The sequence below is a fragment of the Schistocerca nitens genome, chromosome 2, assembly GCF_023898315.1.
Source record: "Schistocerca nitens isolate TAMUIC-IGC-003100 chromosome 2, iqSchNite1.1, whole genome shotgun sequence".
Lineage (NCBI taxonomy): Eukaryota > Metazoa > Arthropoda > Insecta > Orthoptera > Acrididae > Schistocerca > Schistocerca nitens.
The window spans coordinates 1,103,406,025-1,103,419,187 of NC_064615.1; the positions used below are offsets into that span (position 1 = coordinate 1,103,406,025).

Below are 13,163 nucleotides of genomic sequence, written 5' to 3' on the forward strand. Positions count from 1 at the left end.
AATATAGTGGCATTATTAATAAAAGTCAGTATTGCAGTATTTCAAGATGTGGACGAATAAGGATTTATCTACAACTTTGAGCAAGAAAAAACTGCAGAACTTGCCCAATAGCAACGAACATGTAAGTACAACTGCCAAAAATATGGGCAATTGACTGCAATTTCTGAAGCAACAGCTTAATAATTATTCCTCGAATAATGGAGTTTTCAAATAAATTTTCAATAATTAGAAAATAAATGATATTGCACTATGCACAAACACTAAACTTTTTAGATGCAAGTGAAGAGTTGGGTCCAATATATTGACAATTCACAGTTCTCGGTCATTTCTGTTCTCAGCTGCTGCTTCAAGAAAGAGATACCAACAATATTCATGAAGAAGAAGATGTAGAAGTCCATCCATGCAGTTGTCAAGAACAGTCTCCCATAGATCATATTCATAGTGAAATCTGTTACGAGACATCTAGAAGTTGCTCACACTAGTTCATAAATACATTAATAAGGCTGCATGTTGACCATTTATAAATTTTCCCTTAACCTTTTACTTCTATTCAACAATTCAGTTACAGTATACTAGCTGTTACGAGAAGCAACAATGCAATTCTTACTGTGCCAAAGTTAAGACTCACTAGACGACAGAAGTGATCATTTCTCCTCTTACTTATTTCAATCATTGAGTATATTCATACTGATTGTTTATAGCTAATTTCTTCAGTTAATACGTATTCTGTGCAGCTGAGGTTAAAACTCCCAGCTGATACAGAATGTGCTGCTTACAGTACGATATGTGCAATTCTCCACATAATCCCTTTTTTTTCCTGCCATGAATGCTTTCTCTTATTCTGTGTAACACCAGTGAACGGAAATACGTAAAATAACTTAATTTACTAATTTTCATGGCAAAAGAACTCAAACTTTTAGTTGCAGATCTAATACATAGTCTTTCTAGAGCTTTAATATGCACACCAAATCATATAGATCTCTACATCAGATAATGTTTCTTGCTGATGCATGACATTAATACTTAGTATTCATGACAGCGCAAACCTGGACGAACTTTGTCCATCCTCCCCTCCCCCAAAGTTTTATCCGCCTCTTTGTAAGGTTCCATGGCACAAAAATAATACCGAAAGAAAAATGAATGAGAAAAAAGGACCAGCACAAAGGAACAATTCTTGTCTGCTAAATTGCAACCACTAAAGCATCTTATTCAGTGAAATGGCAGGACAACAGACGTTCTTGTTTAGTCTCACCAGTCAGCGATATGGACCCAATAATAAGGAAATAGTCAAATAATTTTGGAATAAGTAAAAACTCATGAAACAGTAAAGATGTTGCGTCGTTGACAGGCACACAGATATGGATGAAATCATCACTAACTTTCAGACAAATCCAAGTTTCCAGTCTCATTTGTGCACTTGTCAATGACTCGATGCCTCTACTATTCAGTGGGTTGTTACCTTTATTACAACATTATTTATATTCTACAACAGCTTTACACACCATATTAAAACAGTCAATTATACAGTAAAGGATAAGATAAAACCGTGTGCCAAATCAGAACATCAGCCTGGGCACCTGCTTTAAATGTGCACTGCACGACCTGAGAACACCTCATAGGACAACCTGCCCTCAAGCTCCTCACTCACTCCTAAGTAGACACTTTCCAATGATGGTGCAAGACTAAAACCTACAAGGACACATATAGGACAGCGAGTTTGATCTCTCTGTTGCTCCTAGAGTTAACACACGATCAAATTAGCCTACACTTAATGAAGTACACATTTTGTAGATTCAGGTTTACAAATTATAACTGCATGCTGGAGCAGGACAAGAAGCACGGGTAGAATGTGAAAGGTAGGTAACCAGATGTGAGTACTTGGACAAAGTTTCTACATTCACAGGCAACCAGTACTAAGAAAAGTTAACAGCAATACAAACACAACAACAAAATAACATGTAAAGCCAGTATGTATAATCAGATAAATTTAGCCACTTGTACCTAAAGGAGTGGTGGAAAGACTACAGCATGAGATTCAGCAAACAAGTGAGAACTCAGGGAATTTTAAACGAAATGTACAGATGCACTGCAACAACATAAGGCAAGAATTGTGATTTCTATTGCTGAATAATGTGTCTGAAGGTGGGAGATGATATATCTGCTTAACCTGTCATATTTTCCAATCTTGAGTGCCAACTGCATTCATGTCATTCAAGTAAAATTTCAATGCAGATCAGGACTTCAAGTACACACCAAGTTACTAAGCATCATTGGGAAGTGCAACTTATGTATTCTATAAGGAATATATGTAAAGGCATGCTGTATGTATTATATGGGGCTGTATAATAATTGTTTTACTATCTGCAACATGAACTGTAGAAAGAAAATGCAACACAATTTTAAGTTATATCTTTTGGTGTAATGGTGAATTCACTACGGAATTTGCCGGATATTGTTCCTGTCATTTATTTCTTTTCTTCAGTATTTGCACACCAAAATAAATTACTGTTTATGCTTAAAGTAGACAACAGTAGCTTAAAGTAGACAACAGTCCATTAGAACTACTGACAGCCTTGGGAGAGCCAGTCCTGACAAAACTCCACCATCTGGTGACTAAGATGTATAAGACAGGCGAAATACCCTCAGACTTCAAGAAGAATATAATAATTCCAATCCCAAAGAAAGCAGGTGTTGACAGACGTGAAAATTACCGAACTATCAGTGTAATAAGTCACAGCTGCAAAATACTAACGCGAATTCTTCACAGACGAATGGAAAAACTGATAGAAGCCAACCTCGGGGAAGATCAGTTTCGATTCCGTAGAAATGTTTGAATACGTGAGGCAATACTGACCCTACGACTTATCTTAGAAGAAAGATTAAGGAAAGGAAAACCTACGTTTCTAGCATTTGTAGACTTAGAGAAAGCTTTTGACAATGTTGACTGGAGTACTCTCTTTCAAATTCTGAAGGTGGCAGGGGTAAAATACAGGGAGCGAAAGGCTATTTACAATTTGTACAGAAACCAGATGGCAGTTATAAGAGTCGAGGGACATGAAAGGGAAGCAGTGGTTGGGAAGGGAGTGAGACAGGGTTGTAGCCTATCCCCGATGTTATTCAATCTGTATGTCAGAGACAGCAAAGGACTTGGAAGAGCAGTTGAACGGAATGGACAGTGTCTTGAAAGGAAGATATAAGATGAACATCAACAAAAGCAAAACAAGGATAATGGAATGTAGTGGAATTAAGTCGGATGCTGCTGAGGGAATTAGATTAGGAAATGAGACACTTAAATTAGTAAAGGAGTTTTGCTATTTGGGGAGCAAAATAACTGATGATGGTCGAAGTAGAGAGGATATAAAATGTAGGCTGGCAATGGCAAGGAAAGCGTTTCTGAAGAATAGAAATTTGTTAACATCGATTATAGATTTAATTGCCAGGAAGTCGTTTCTGAAAGTATTTGTATGGAGTGTGGCCATGTATGGAAGTGAAACGTGGACGATAAATAGTTTGGACAAGAGGAGAATAGAACCTTTCGAAATGTGGTGTTACAGAAGAATGATGGATTAGATGGGTAGATCACATAACTAATGAGGAGGTACTGAATAGAATTGGGGAGAAAAGGAGCTTGTGGCACAACTTGACTAGAAGAAAGGATCGGTTGGTAGGACATGTTCTGAGGCACCAAGGGATCGCCAATTTAGTATTGGAGGGCAGCGTGGAGGGTAAAAATCGTAGAGGGAGACCAAGAGATGAATACACTAAGCAGATTCAGAAGAATGTAGGCTGCTGTAGGTACTGGGAGATGAAGAAGCTTGCACAGGATAGAGTAGCATGGAGAGCTGCATCAAACCAGTCTCAGGACTGAAGACCACAACAACAACATGCTTAAAGTTACAGTTAACATATTAGAAATTGATGTTATTGTCTGAACCATACCTTCTCCTCTCCAACTGTTCATCTGCCAAGGCAAATTCTTCTGTATCATGTTCATCAGATTCACCAGCTTCTGATTCATCATCCTCCTGCTGACTAGACTCGGCAGAATCATCCTCTGGGAAAAGCAGCAATGAAGCAATACCTGCAACACTCCAGCAGCTGATCATCAATCTTCTTAATATCATGCAGTAATGGTACATAGAAACAAACAAATTTAATGATAAAGAACTAACAGAACCAAAGTATAAAACCTGGCAAAAACAACAAATGCTGATTATTGTGTTAGATAGTTGAAAGTGAAAGTCAATGAGCAACTGCACATCACTAATTGCGTTTCAACGTAAGAAACATAAAGGAAATGATAATTATCTTTGAATTCTTCTCCCAGTAATATAAAGGTAAAGAATACAAAAAAGACCTTTTGGGTGTGAGTCTATGCCTGTGCATACCAGACAGAATGTACCACTAGCTGAATGGGTATGTTGGAGTGTGTTTGGGTGTCTGCATGGTAGTGAGTGTGAATGGGTGAGTACTGCCCACTACAAAAAAGAACCAGAACTCTAAAGCTAATGAAACTGTTTTTGTCACGTTTTCTATGCACCACATGTCTGTCTGCAATAGGTGAGTGGTTGGCTTTCTCTTATTTATGTACAGTTGAAAGAAACTGAACAAGATGACAGCATCGGCTACGGCTAAAGGCAGACATAAGCACCTGCACTAGATTAATGCAAAGTCAAAATACAACTTAATTTTTAATTTCAAAACAAACACAGCTGAGACTGTTGGCCTACCAGTCACAAAAAGTTGCACCACTAGTATTTTAGGGTGTTTGAACAGTGATAGTATAAGTAATTCTGAACAAAAAATGTTATATGAACATAGGTCCGCAAATGCTTCATTAAAGAGGTACGGGTATTGAAATGAACTTGAATTCTGCAAAATTGACATGCATAACGCATACACAATACAACTGGAACGTTACGTGATTTTCTTGCAATCAATGCACAGGTACATGCTATGTTTACACTATGCAACCTACCACGTATTATGGTCATGTGACGTATGTAGTACAATCACCCGTTGTTTGTGCAGTTGTGCTGTGTAAGCCACATTGTGTAGTGTACCGGTGACGGATCGGTTAGCTGTGTAGTGTACGGTGTTAACTGTGTTCGTACAAGCGCTGCTAACACTGCCACAAGTCTACAGTAATGAGGAATACTCAGATATGGTGTATATTTATGGTGCTACCGCTGCAAGAGAAGAATACCACAGGCGCAATCTGACTCGGCGTTTACCTGATTGCAGGGTGTTTACCAAAGTGTTTCTCACTTTGCATGCAACAGGCTCTCTTCCAAGTAGACATTTTTTGTGCGAGTGTGCACGTCAACATACTTTGCAAGACAGGAAGAAATTATCGCAAGTGTTGAGGGAGTCCCAGTACGAGCATACGAAAAATATCCCTGCATATGAATGTCCCACACACACTTGTATGGGAAACATTACATCCAGAAAACCTGTATCCATTTCACATACAGCGTGTCCAAAATCTCCATGTTGGCGACAATGCCCAACAACTTCAATTCTATCACTGGGTGATTGAGAATAGTTATTTGCTTCCGTACATACTATTCACTGACGAAGCCCAGTTTTCACTACATGGAATAAACAACACACACAATAATCATCAATGCTCATGGGAAAATACACACGCTTCAGAGGAAAGCAATTTACAAGTTCATTTGCCATAAAGGTTTGGTGTGGCATGATTGGTAACCTTTTGATAGGTCAATTTATTATCAATCAATGATTGACGGGAGAGAGGTACCTGCATTTTTTGAAATTCATTTGTGGAACTATTGGAAGACGTTCCTTTAGCCAAGTAAACTGGAATGTACTTTCAACATGACAGTGCCCCTCCACATGATACCTTACGTGTGAGGGACCATCTGAACAGTACCTACCCTAATTGCTGGATTGGCCATGGTGGTGCAATTAACTGGCCTACAAGGTCACCTGACCTTACACCTTTATATTTCTGTTTATAGGGCTGGATGAAATCGGAGGTGCACAAAGTGAAGGTAAATACATGAGATGAACTGCTTCATCACATGGACACTGCTGAATCAGGGTGTATATGTGGACAAGGAAGAAAAATTCCCGGATTTTTCCCAGATTTCCCGGTTAAAAATACACTTTCTCCTGGGTGAACACACACTTTTTCCGTGTTAAGTGATAGTATATTTTCCCTTATCAATCCTTTGAATGGTTACGGTTTTATACATGGGCGTAGAATCTCCCGGCACTTTAGAAAACAAAACTCAGAGAAAATGATGCGTTTTGGAAATATCTTATGTGCAGCAACATGTACGTTGCGTATTTTCGTATTACGAAAGTATACATTGGAATTCCGCCAAACACCGCATGTTACTTTCCGAATCACTGAAATCGAGATTGCAATGCGTTTCTGTAAGACAGTTATAGCTCAAGTCATGTGATCTCGGCACGCAATGACAGTGGATATTCAGGGCATAGGACACGTGATGTAATCAGTCAACCACAACATCACCATTACGTAGCATGAACACACAAACAGGGAAAGTTAGTAGTTTAAATTAATATACATAGTGTTGCTACAAGAAAAGCAAAGCTTCCACATATAATATTGGTCTTTTTTGTGCATGTTACACTTTAAGAATCACACAAATGTGCCAGGAAAATTTTTAATAATGACAAATGTCTGATCTTCAGGGTTCGAAATTCTTCTTAATGGCTCGTCATCAAAGAGCTGATTTTTAAATGAGAGTCAAACGCTCTGTGGTTTATGAAATTCATGGTACATTCTCGCACATAGTTCAACTTAAATAAAAGGATATTTACTTTGAAAGTAACGCTTTTCAAACCACCATTCGCAATATTTTCCCGCGACCTGTTAGAAATAGCTTCGTTTCAGCAGTTGCCAGAGTGAACATAACAGGCATCACCGCACTTGCGCAGCTACCATGACGCAGAAAGACTGTATGTACACACGTGTAAAACATTGAACGAGCATACATTACGTCACAAAAGAAACAAGACATCAGAGGATACTCCAAGAGCATCGGAATTTCGTGAACCATAACTAAAGTGTGCACATTTAAAGTACATACTTAAAGTGCACATTCCTATGTCCAGATTGCCAATCAAGTAGACCTCGACCTGATATTAAGCTTTTCAGTGTGGCTTTCGGGATGTAAATTTTCTTGGAGCACCAGTACTGTATTATAACATGTTTGGTTCTTTATTAAGACATAACGCCATATGTGCTAGAAGATGAAAATGTGCACTTGAAATGCAGCAAATAGTTGAAACTAGCCAGTACTGTGGAATTGGTTAATAAATAATAAAAATCTAATTTCTTTAGCAAACAGACAAAAATAACTTCATTGTTCTGCAAGGCGATTAATGCTTGACAGTAAGAAAGGTGGAAATAAAATAAAATCTGAAACTGACATATTTTAGCCTTCCGTAATTATGTGAATGTATTTTAATTCACTTGATAGCTCCTGGCCACAGATGTTTTGTTTTCATTTGACGTGAGAGTAAACTAAGGGAAAACAGCAAAATCGCTAAATGTAAACACAGGTCACGTGAAGACTATCCACTATAACTCACACTGCTCTGCGCATCAGCCTCGGATCTAAGACATTTGCGAACCGGGACAATACTAAAAAAAAAAAAAAAAAACGAATTTTCAAAAATATGTTCATCTTGTAGAGCACATCTTTCCGAAAAGTCTTAAACATAAAACATATGTGTTCGAGAAAATGTAACACATGTTACTTGGTCTTAAGTGTGCCAAAGTGCAGTGCCATGCCTCTTCATAAAGCATTCTTCTATCACACGTCATTGTATTTCGCTATGTGGAATTGAAACGTGTATATTTTGTACTGGATGCCATCGAACTATATTCAGGACAGTGGAAGTTGAAATGCCCTGTGGTGCCTCTCCTGCTCCCAGTCGGCCGGTTTGACAGCCTGCCCCTCTTGGAAAAAAAAATCTCTCAATTAATAGCGGATGGGATTATTTGTAATCGGGAGAACAAGAACTCTTCAGAATATTTGCACTCTTTATTGCCTATCAGATAATAACTTGCTGTTTTGTGCGACATAAAATTAAATATAGGATACATAAAACCAATAACGAAAAGAGACAAGCAAGAAATTACACATTTCTTCAGTCTTTAACTCCTAGTATTTGCCCCCCCCCCCCCCCGCCCCCCTCTAATCTTGCTACAGCTTTACGTGACATGCTTTTCTTTCTGCGAAAGAATCTATTACCTCATCAAAGCTTGTCAAACGATTCACTACATGAAAAATCGAAATGTCGTTATCTAATACTGAAAAAGCTGTTGACACAAATAATACCCAAGACTGGTGTGGTTTCTCGATCTGGTTAGATCTATTTTGTCACTGTCTGCTGGATAAAACAAGAGAGGCCTTCCTAATATTGGAGCAATTTTGTAAGACACACCAAATAAATGAGACTGTTTTGGCACAACTGGCCATTTTTATAACAAGACAGAATATAATTCACGAAGTGCCAATATCAAATGCCTAATTAGGCCTACTACAAGCAAAATTGTTAGGAAATAGTTTCACATTTCATTCAGGCCGGCTGGTGTGGCCAAGCGGTTCTAGGCGCTTCAGTCGCAGGTTCGAATCCTGCCTCGGGCATGGATGTGTGTGATGTGCTTACGTTAGTTAGGTTTACATGGTTCTAAGTTTTAGGGGACTGATGACCTCAGATGTTAAGTCCCATAGTGCTCAGAGCCATTTGAACCATTTCATTCATGCGCACCAGTTTCTCAAGCATGAGATCGAAAAGTAGTATTAAGAAATTTTTATATTAATTTGGAATCGTCTTATTCTTCCATAACTTGTGTGATGTCCCCATTTCTGCTCCTTCCTCGTTCTAACAAACAATCTTGCCATTACCAATTCTGCAGCTATTCCTACCATTGTCAAAATTTGTTCGCTGATTAATTTCACTAACCCTGCCAGAATCACAGGTTTAGTTATCCCGCAATTGTTTTCTGGTTAGGCGTTAATACGTGTTCATGCAACACGTTTTCCACATTACTTCCAGAATAGAACTTATAAACGGCTGCTAGCTGGGGACTGTACAACTGGTCCTTACTAGTGTAGTAATCATTTGCAAACAAAATCAACCACATAATCAGACAGTGATTGGCATTCATCCGTTCGGCTTTACTCCGCCCAGCTCGTATAGCCCCGACCCCTTTCGTCTGTGTAAAGTTTATTTCTAGATGCGACGATGATTCTCCTGACAGAGACATCATGTGCACTATGCATGCTTTCAAAAATCAACTTATGATTCATTCAGGAATCAAAATATGTTCAAAAACCAACAGGGAAGTGTTTCAAAATAATCGATAGACAAACGTGAGCTGCATGCTAGGCGCTTTGTGAAACAAGTTTCTTTTCCTTCCAGAATATGAATTTGGTGCCCCCTTTCCCCGATATCATCTAGCTGCTTGCTGTGACTGCTTGCACAGCCAACAGCCACATTCCTGTAGCCAGAAGCGGGAGAATCTGCTGCTCAAACATGACTCAACTGCGCATGCGCATGAGCCCGCTCGTAACTGCTAAAATGAATCTAATGTAAACAGTTCTGACTTCATGCTCATCGGAGGCAATTTGTTGTTACGAAGCATTGCTTAGTCTTCCTAAAGCCTTTGACACATTTTGCTGTTGGCAGACACTTGCTTGAACACTGTGCGTCGTCATTGTATATGGCGCATTTCCTTTGAAATTTAGGTTATTTTCGTTTTTTCCTCTAGTTTACATTTTATTGTTGAACTATTATTCTGCAGTAGTGGGATAGAGTAATATCCTTTGTTAGAGTATCGGTTCTTACCAGTCAAAATTACAAAAATTTAACTGAAGACTAAAACAATGAAAAATTCCCGGGTTTCTCCCGGATCGTATAAACCCTGTGAATTGATTAGGAACCAACCACAGGCAACTGAACAAGCAACACAACATGTTATAGCTAGAGCACAAAAGTGCATTGACGTTCATGGTGGGATATTTGAACCCGTTCTGTGAACTGTACATCATCAGTACGATAAATCTTAAACCCATTTGTAAAAGATGTGGTACACCTTTTTCAACTGAATACATGTAACATGCATGTTGTAATGCATTATGTGCTAAATGCAAAGTAAATAAACATTATGTAAAAATATGTAACATAACTACTACTCTGTAACATTGTTTTCAAGAAAAATCACGTTACAGTCCAATTGTATTGTAAATACGTTCACATTGTGCACATCAATTTCGCAGAATTAAAGTTCCTTTCAATATCCATACCTCCCTAATAAAGCATTTGCGTACCTATCTTTATACAACCCTCCCCTTTTTTTCCCCCAGAACTACTTATACTATCACTGGGTAAAATATTGACCTTTCCTCCTCAAACACCCTGTGTGTGTGTGTGTGTGTGTGTGTGCGTGTGTGTGTGTGTGTGTGTGTGTGCGCGTGCGCGCGCGCGCATCAAAAGTTTAAAGGTGGCTTATCGCGTCAAGGGGAACAACTTTTGTTAGAGACAAAATGCTCACTGAAGCTTTCCGGTGATACCATCCGTCCCCACCCTTTTACAATGTTTATGTCCCTGAGATCTGGCAGAGTTCAGACTGTCTGCAACATGCATACATTTTATGTGTTGCCAATTATCCAGTCATCCACCCCATAGGAAAAGAGTTGGGCCCAGCACAATTAACAACCCCAATTCATTTCTAACACACCTTTCTCCACTTAGAGAGAGAGTTATTCTTAAAGTTTTCTTGTAGAAATGGTGCCAATTTGGTGAATCTCCTCGTCCCATTGCCAGAAAATACAAAGGATGCCTAACGGCACCAGGAAGCACCAGGAAGCATCAGAAAACATTTTGTCTCTTAACAAAAGTTGTTCCCATTGACATGATCTGTCATCTGCCTACAGCACATTTTGTCGATTGCAGTGTACCATAGCGCGTTATTTGCTACAAATGGCTACACTGACATTAAAAATATTTGTGTTGCAACCTTGGTGGAGACTGGTACACCAACAGCCTGACTTGTGTTTACATGTAACATTAAAAATTAATGTTGCTAAATGCAATGTGAAAGACTTACACTAATGAAATATCTTTGTGATTTTAAGTAGAACAACTAGATAAAATTAACTGCGGTAAAGATAGATGCCAGACCAAGATTAATCGGAAGAATTCTCCAGAAGTGAAGTCCATCTACAAAGGAGGTAAGTTACAAAATCCTCTTTCAATCTTTACTGAGAAGCAGCACATTTCATCACTGGTTCATTTAGTAAGAAAAAAAGCACACGGAGAGAGATACTCATCCAACACCAGCAGCAGACGCATGTCACTGAAGGTCGGCAAGTACTCTTGTCACACTTTTAGATACAGCAGTGTCATTCCGTGTCAAATCAACACACTGATTAAGTTCAACATTCTCAGATTTTGATGAAACTAGGTGTACCTAGTGTCTCTTCATAATTATTAATGAAAACAATAAAAAAAATTTCATAATTTAACTGAAAGTTTATTAAGCTTTAAATTTTCATATTTTTGTTAAAAATTGGTACAGCCTGGGGTACTAAATTGTCATTTTCTCCATACCCAGATGAGATACAAACCTGCAAAATGTGTCATTTTAAAGCTCTTTAGATGGTACACAACATGACAATGTTTAAAAATTAAAGGTTTTTAAAATATTAAATAAATTTTAAAATTTAATTTTCTAAAAAATGGCATACTTTTAAAATTTGGAAAAACTTACAAAATTTCCTTGCTTATACTCTTACACCTCTGGAAGTTTCATGTCGGGATCATCATAGGATCACGTTGCAAAATTTTCAAGTTTCATGTGTTGTGGGAAAAATGACTTGCATTGAGGTTCAAATCAAACCATGGAAAATCCAGGTTGGAATGTAATGTAATGATATTATGAAAAGAGAAGTTGTTACTCCCCATACAGCAGAGAAGCCGCTACTCCCCATATAGCGGAGTTGCCGAGTCACAGATAGACTCAACAAAACAAAAAGAATGTCACAAATAAAGCTTTTGGCCAGCAAGGCCTTCACCAACAATAGACGACGACACACACACACACACACACACACACACACACACACACACACACACACACAAACTGCAGTCTCAGGCAAGAGACTGCAGTCTCATGTCTACGTGTGTGTCTCGTCTATCATTGATGACGCCCTTACTGTCCAAAAGCTTATTGATGACGCCCTTACTGTCCAAAAGCTTCATCTTTTACATTCTTTTTGTTTTGTTGTGCCTATCTGCTGCTCAGCATCTCTGCTATATGGTAAACAGCGACTTTCCTTTTCATAATATTGTTGCGTAGAGGTTCTACACTCAGAAATCAACAAACTAATTTCAAAAAATTTACTTACAACATTATGCTTATGAACAGCTGTGTCTACCACAACTTCTTATAACTTACGAACAGCTGTGTCTATCAAAACTTCTTATAAATTGGAATTAACTGTGAAGGCTTTGTTGGTTCTGACCATGTCATTTTCAGGCAAGGCGTATATTCAGCCTATTGAAATCACTGGGTTATCTTACATAGAACATCATCCACACGAATCCACATAACATTTGGCTTCTTTGGGTATGCAAAAGAAGATAGACTTCATGGATGAAGAAATGTCACCTTTTGTTCATCATCATCATCACCTTCTTCTTCTTCTGTGTTCACCAAAATGTATACAAGCCACCACTTGTGATTGTATACTGTAGTTATGTATCCATTTATACCTGTCAATGAAACTATTTCTTGGGGTTTGGTGGTGATATGTTGTAATGAACTTTGAGCATATAAGAATATCTTGACAAAGATTTTTGTCGTATCTGAAACTACAGGAGTGAATGCATGAAACATTTAAGACCCTGGAGCGACTGTTTAGAAATGTGGCTGTCTATTTATTTGTCCTGAGTTACAAATGTAAAACATACTCCAGCGATGTCTTTTACTGCCCAGTTGAAAATCTGCCGAGGTGTAAGAATTTGATTGTCATGTGGCTGTTCCAAACTTTCTTGTGCTACCAAGACCCTGACTGTGCCAGGGCCTTTTCCATGGGCTTTTGCTAAAAAATGCTGTTCAGGCTCCGTACCAAAATCAGCTTGATGAAAACATT

The 13,163-nt window shown here is 38.4% G+C and overlaps 1 protein-coding gene across 1 annotated transcript in view; it reads right to left on the reverse strand.

Annotated features, from left to right (window-relative positions):
• LOC126237499 (E3 ubiquitin-protein ligase UBR5) overlaps window positions 1-13,163 on the reverse strand; it is a 370,559-nt gene that overhangs the window by 171,872 nt on the left and 185,524 nt on the right. Inside the window, exon 28 of the mRNA XM_049947657.1 lies at window positions 3,940-4,081. Within this exon, the coding sequence (XP_049803614.1) occupies window positions 3,940-4,081 (142 nt within the window). The remainder of the gene's footprint in view (window positions 1-3,939; window positions 4,082-13,163) is intronic.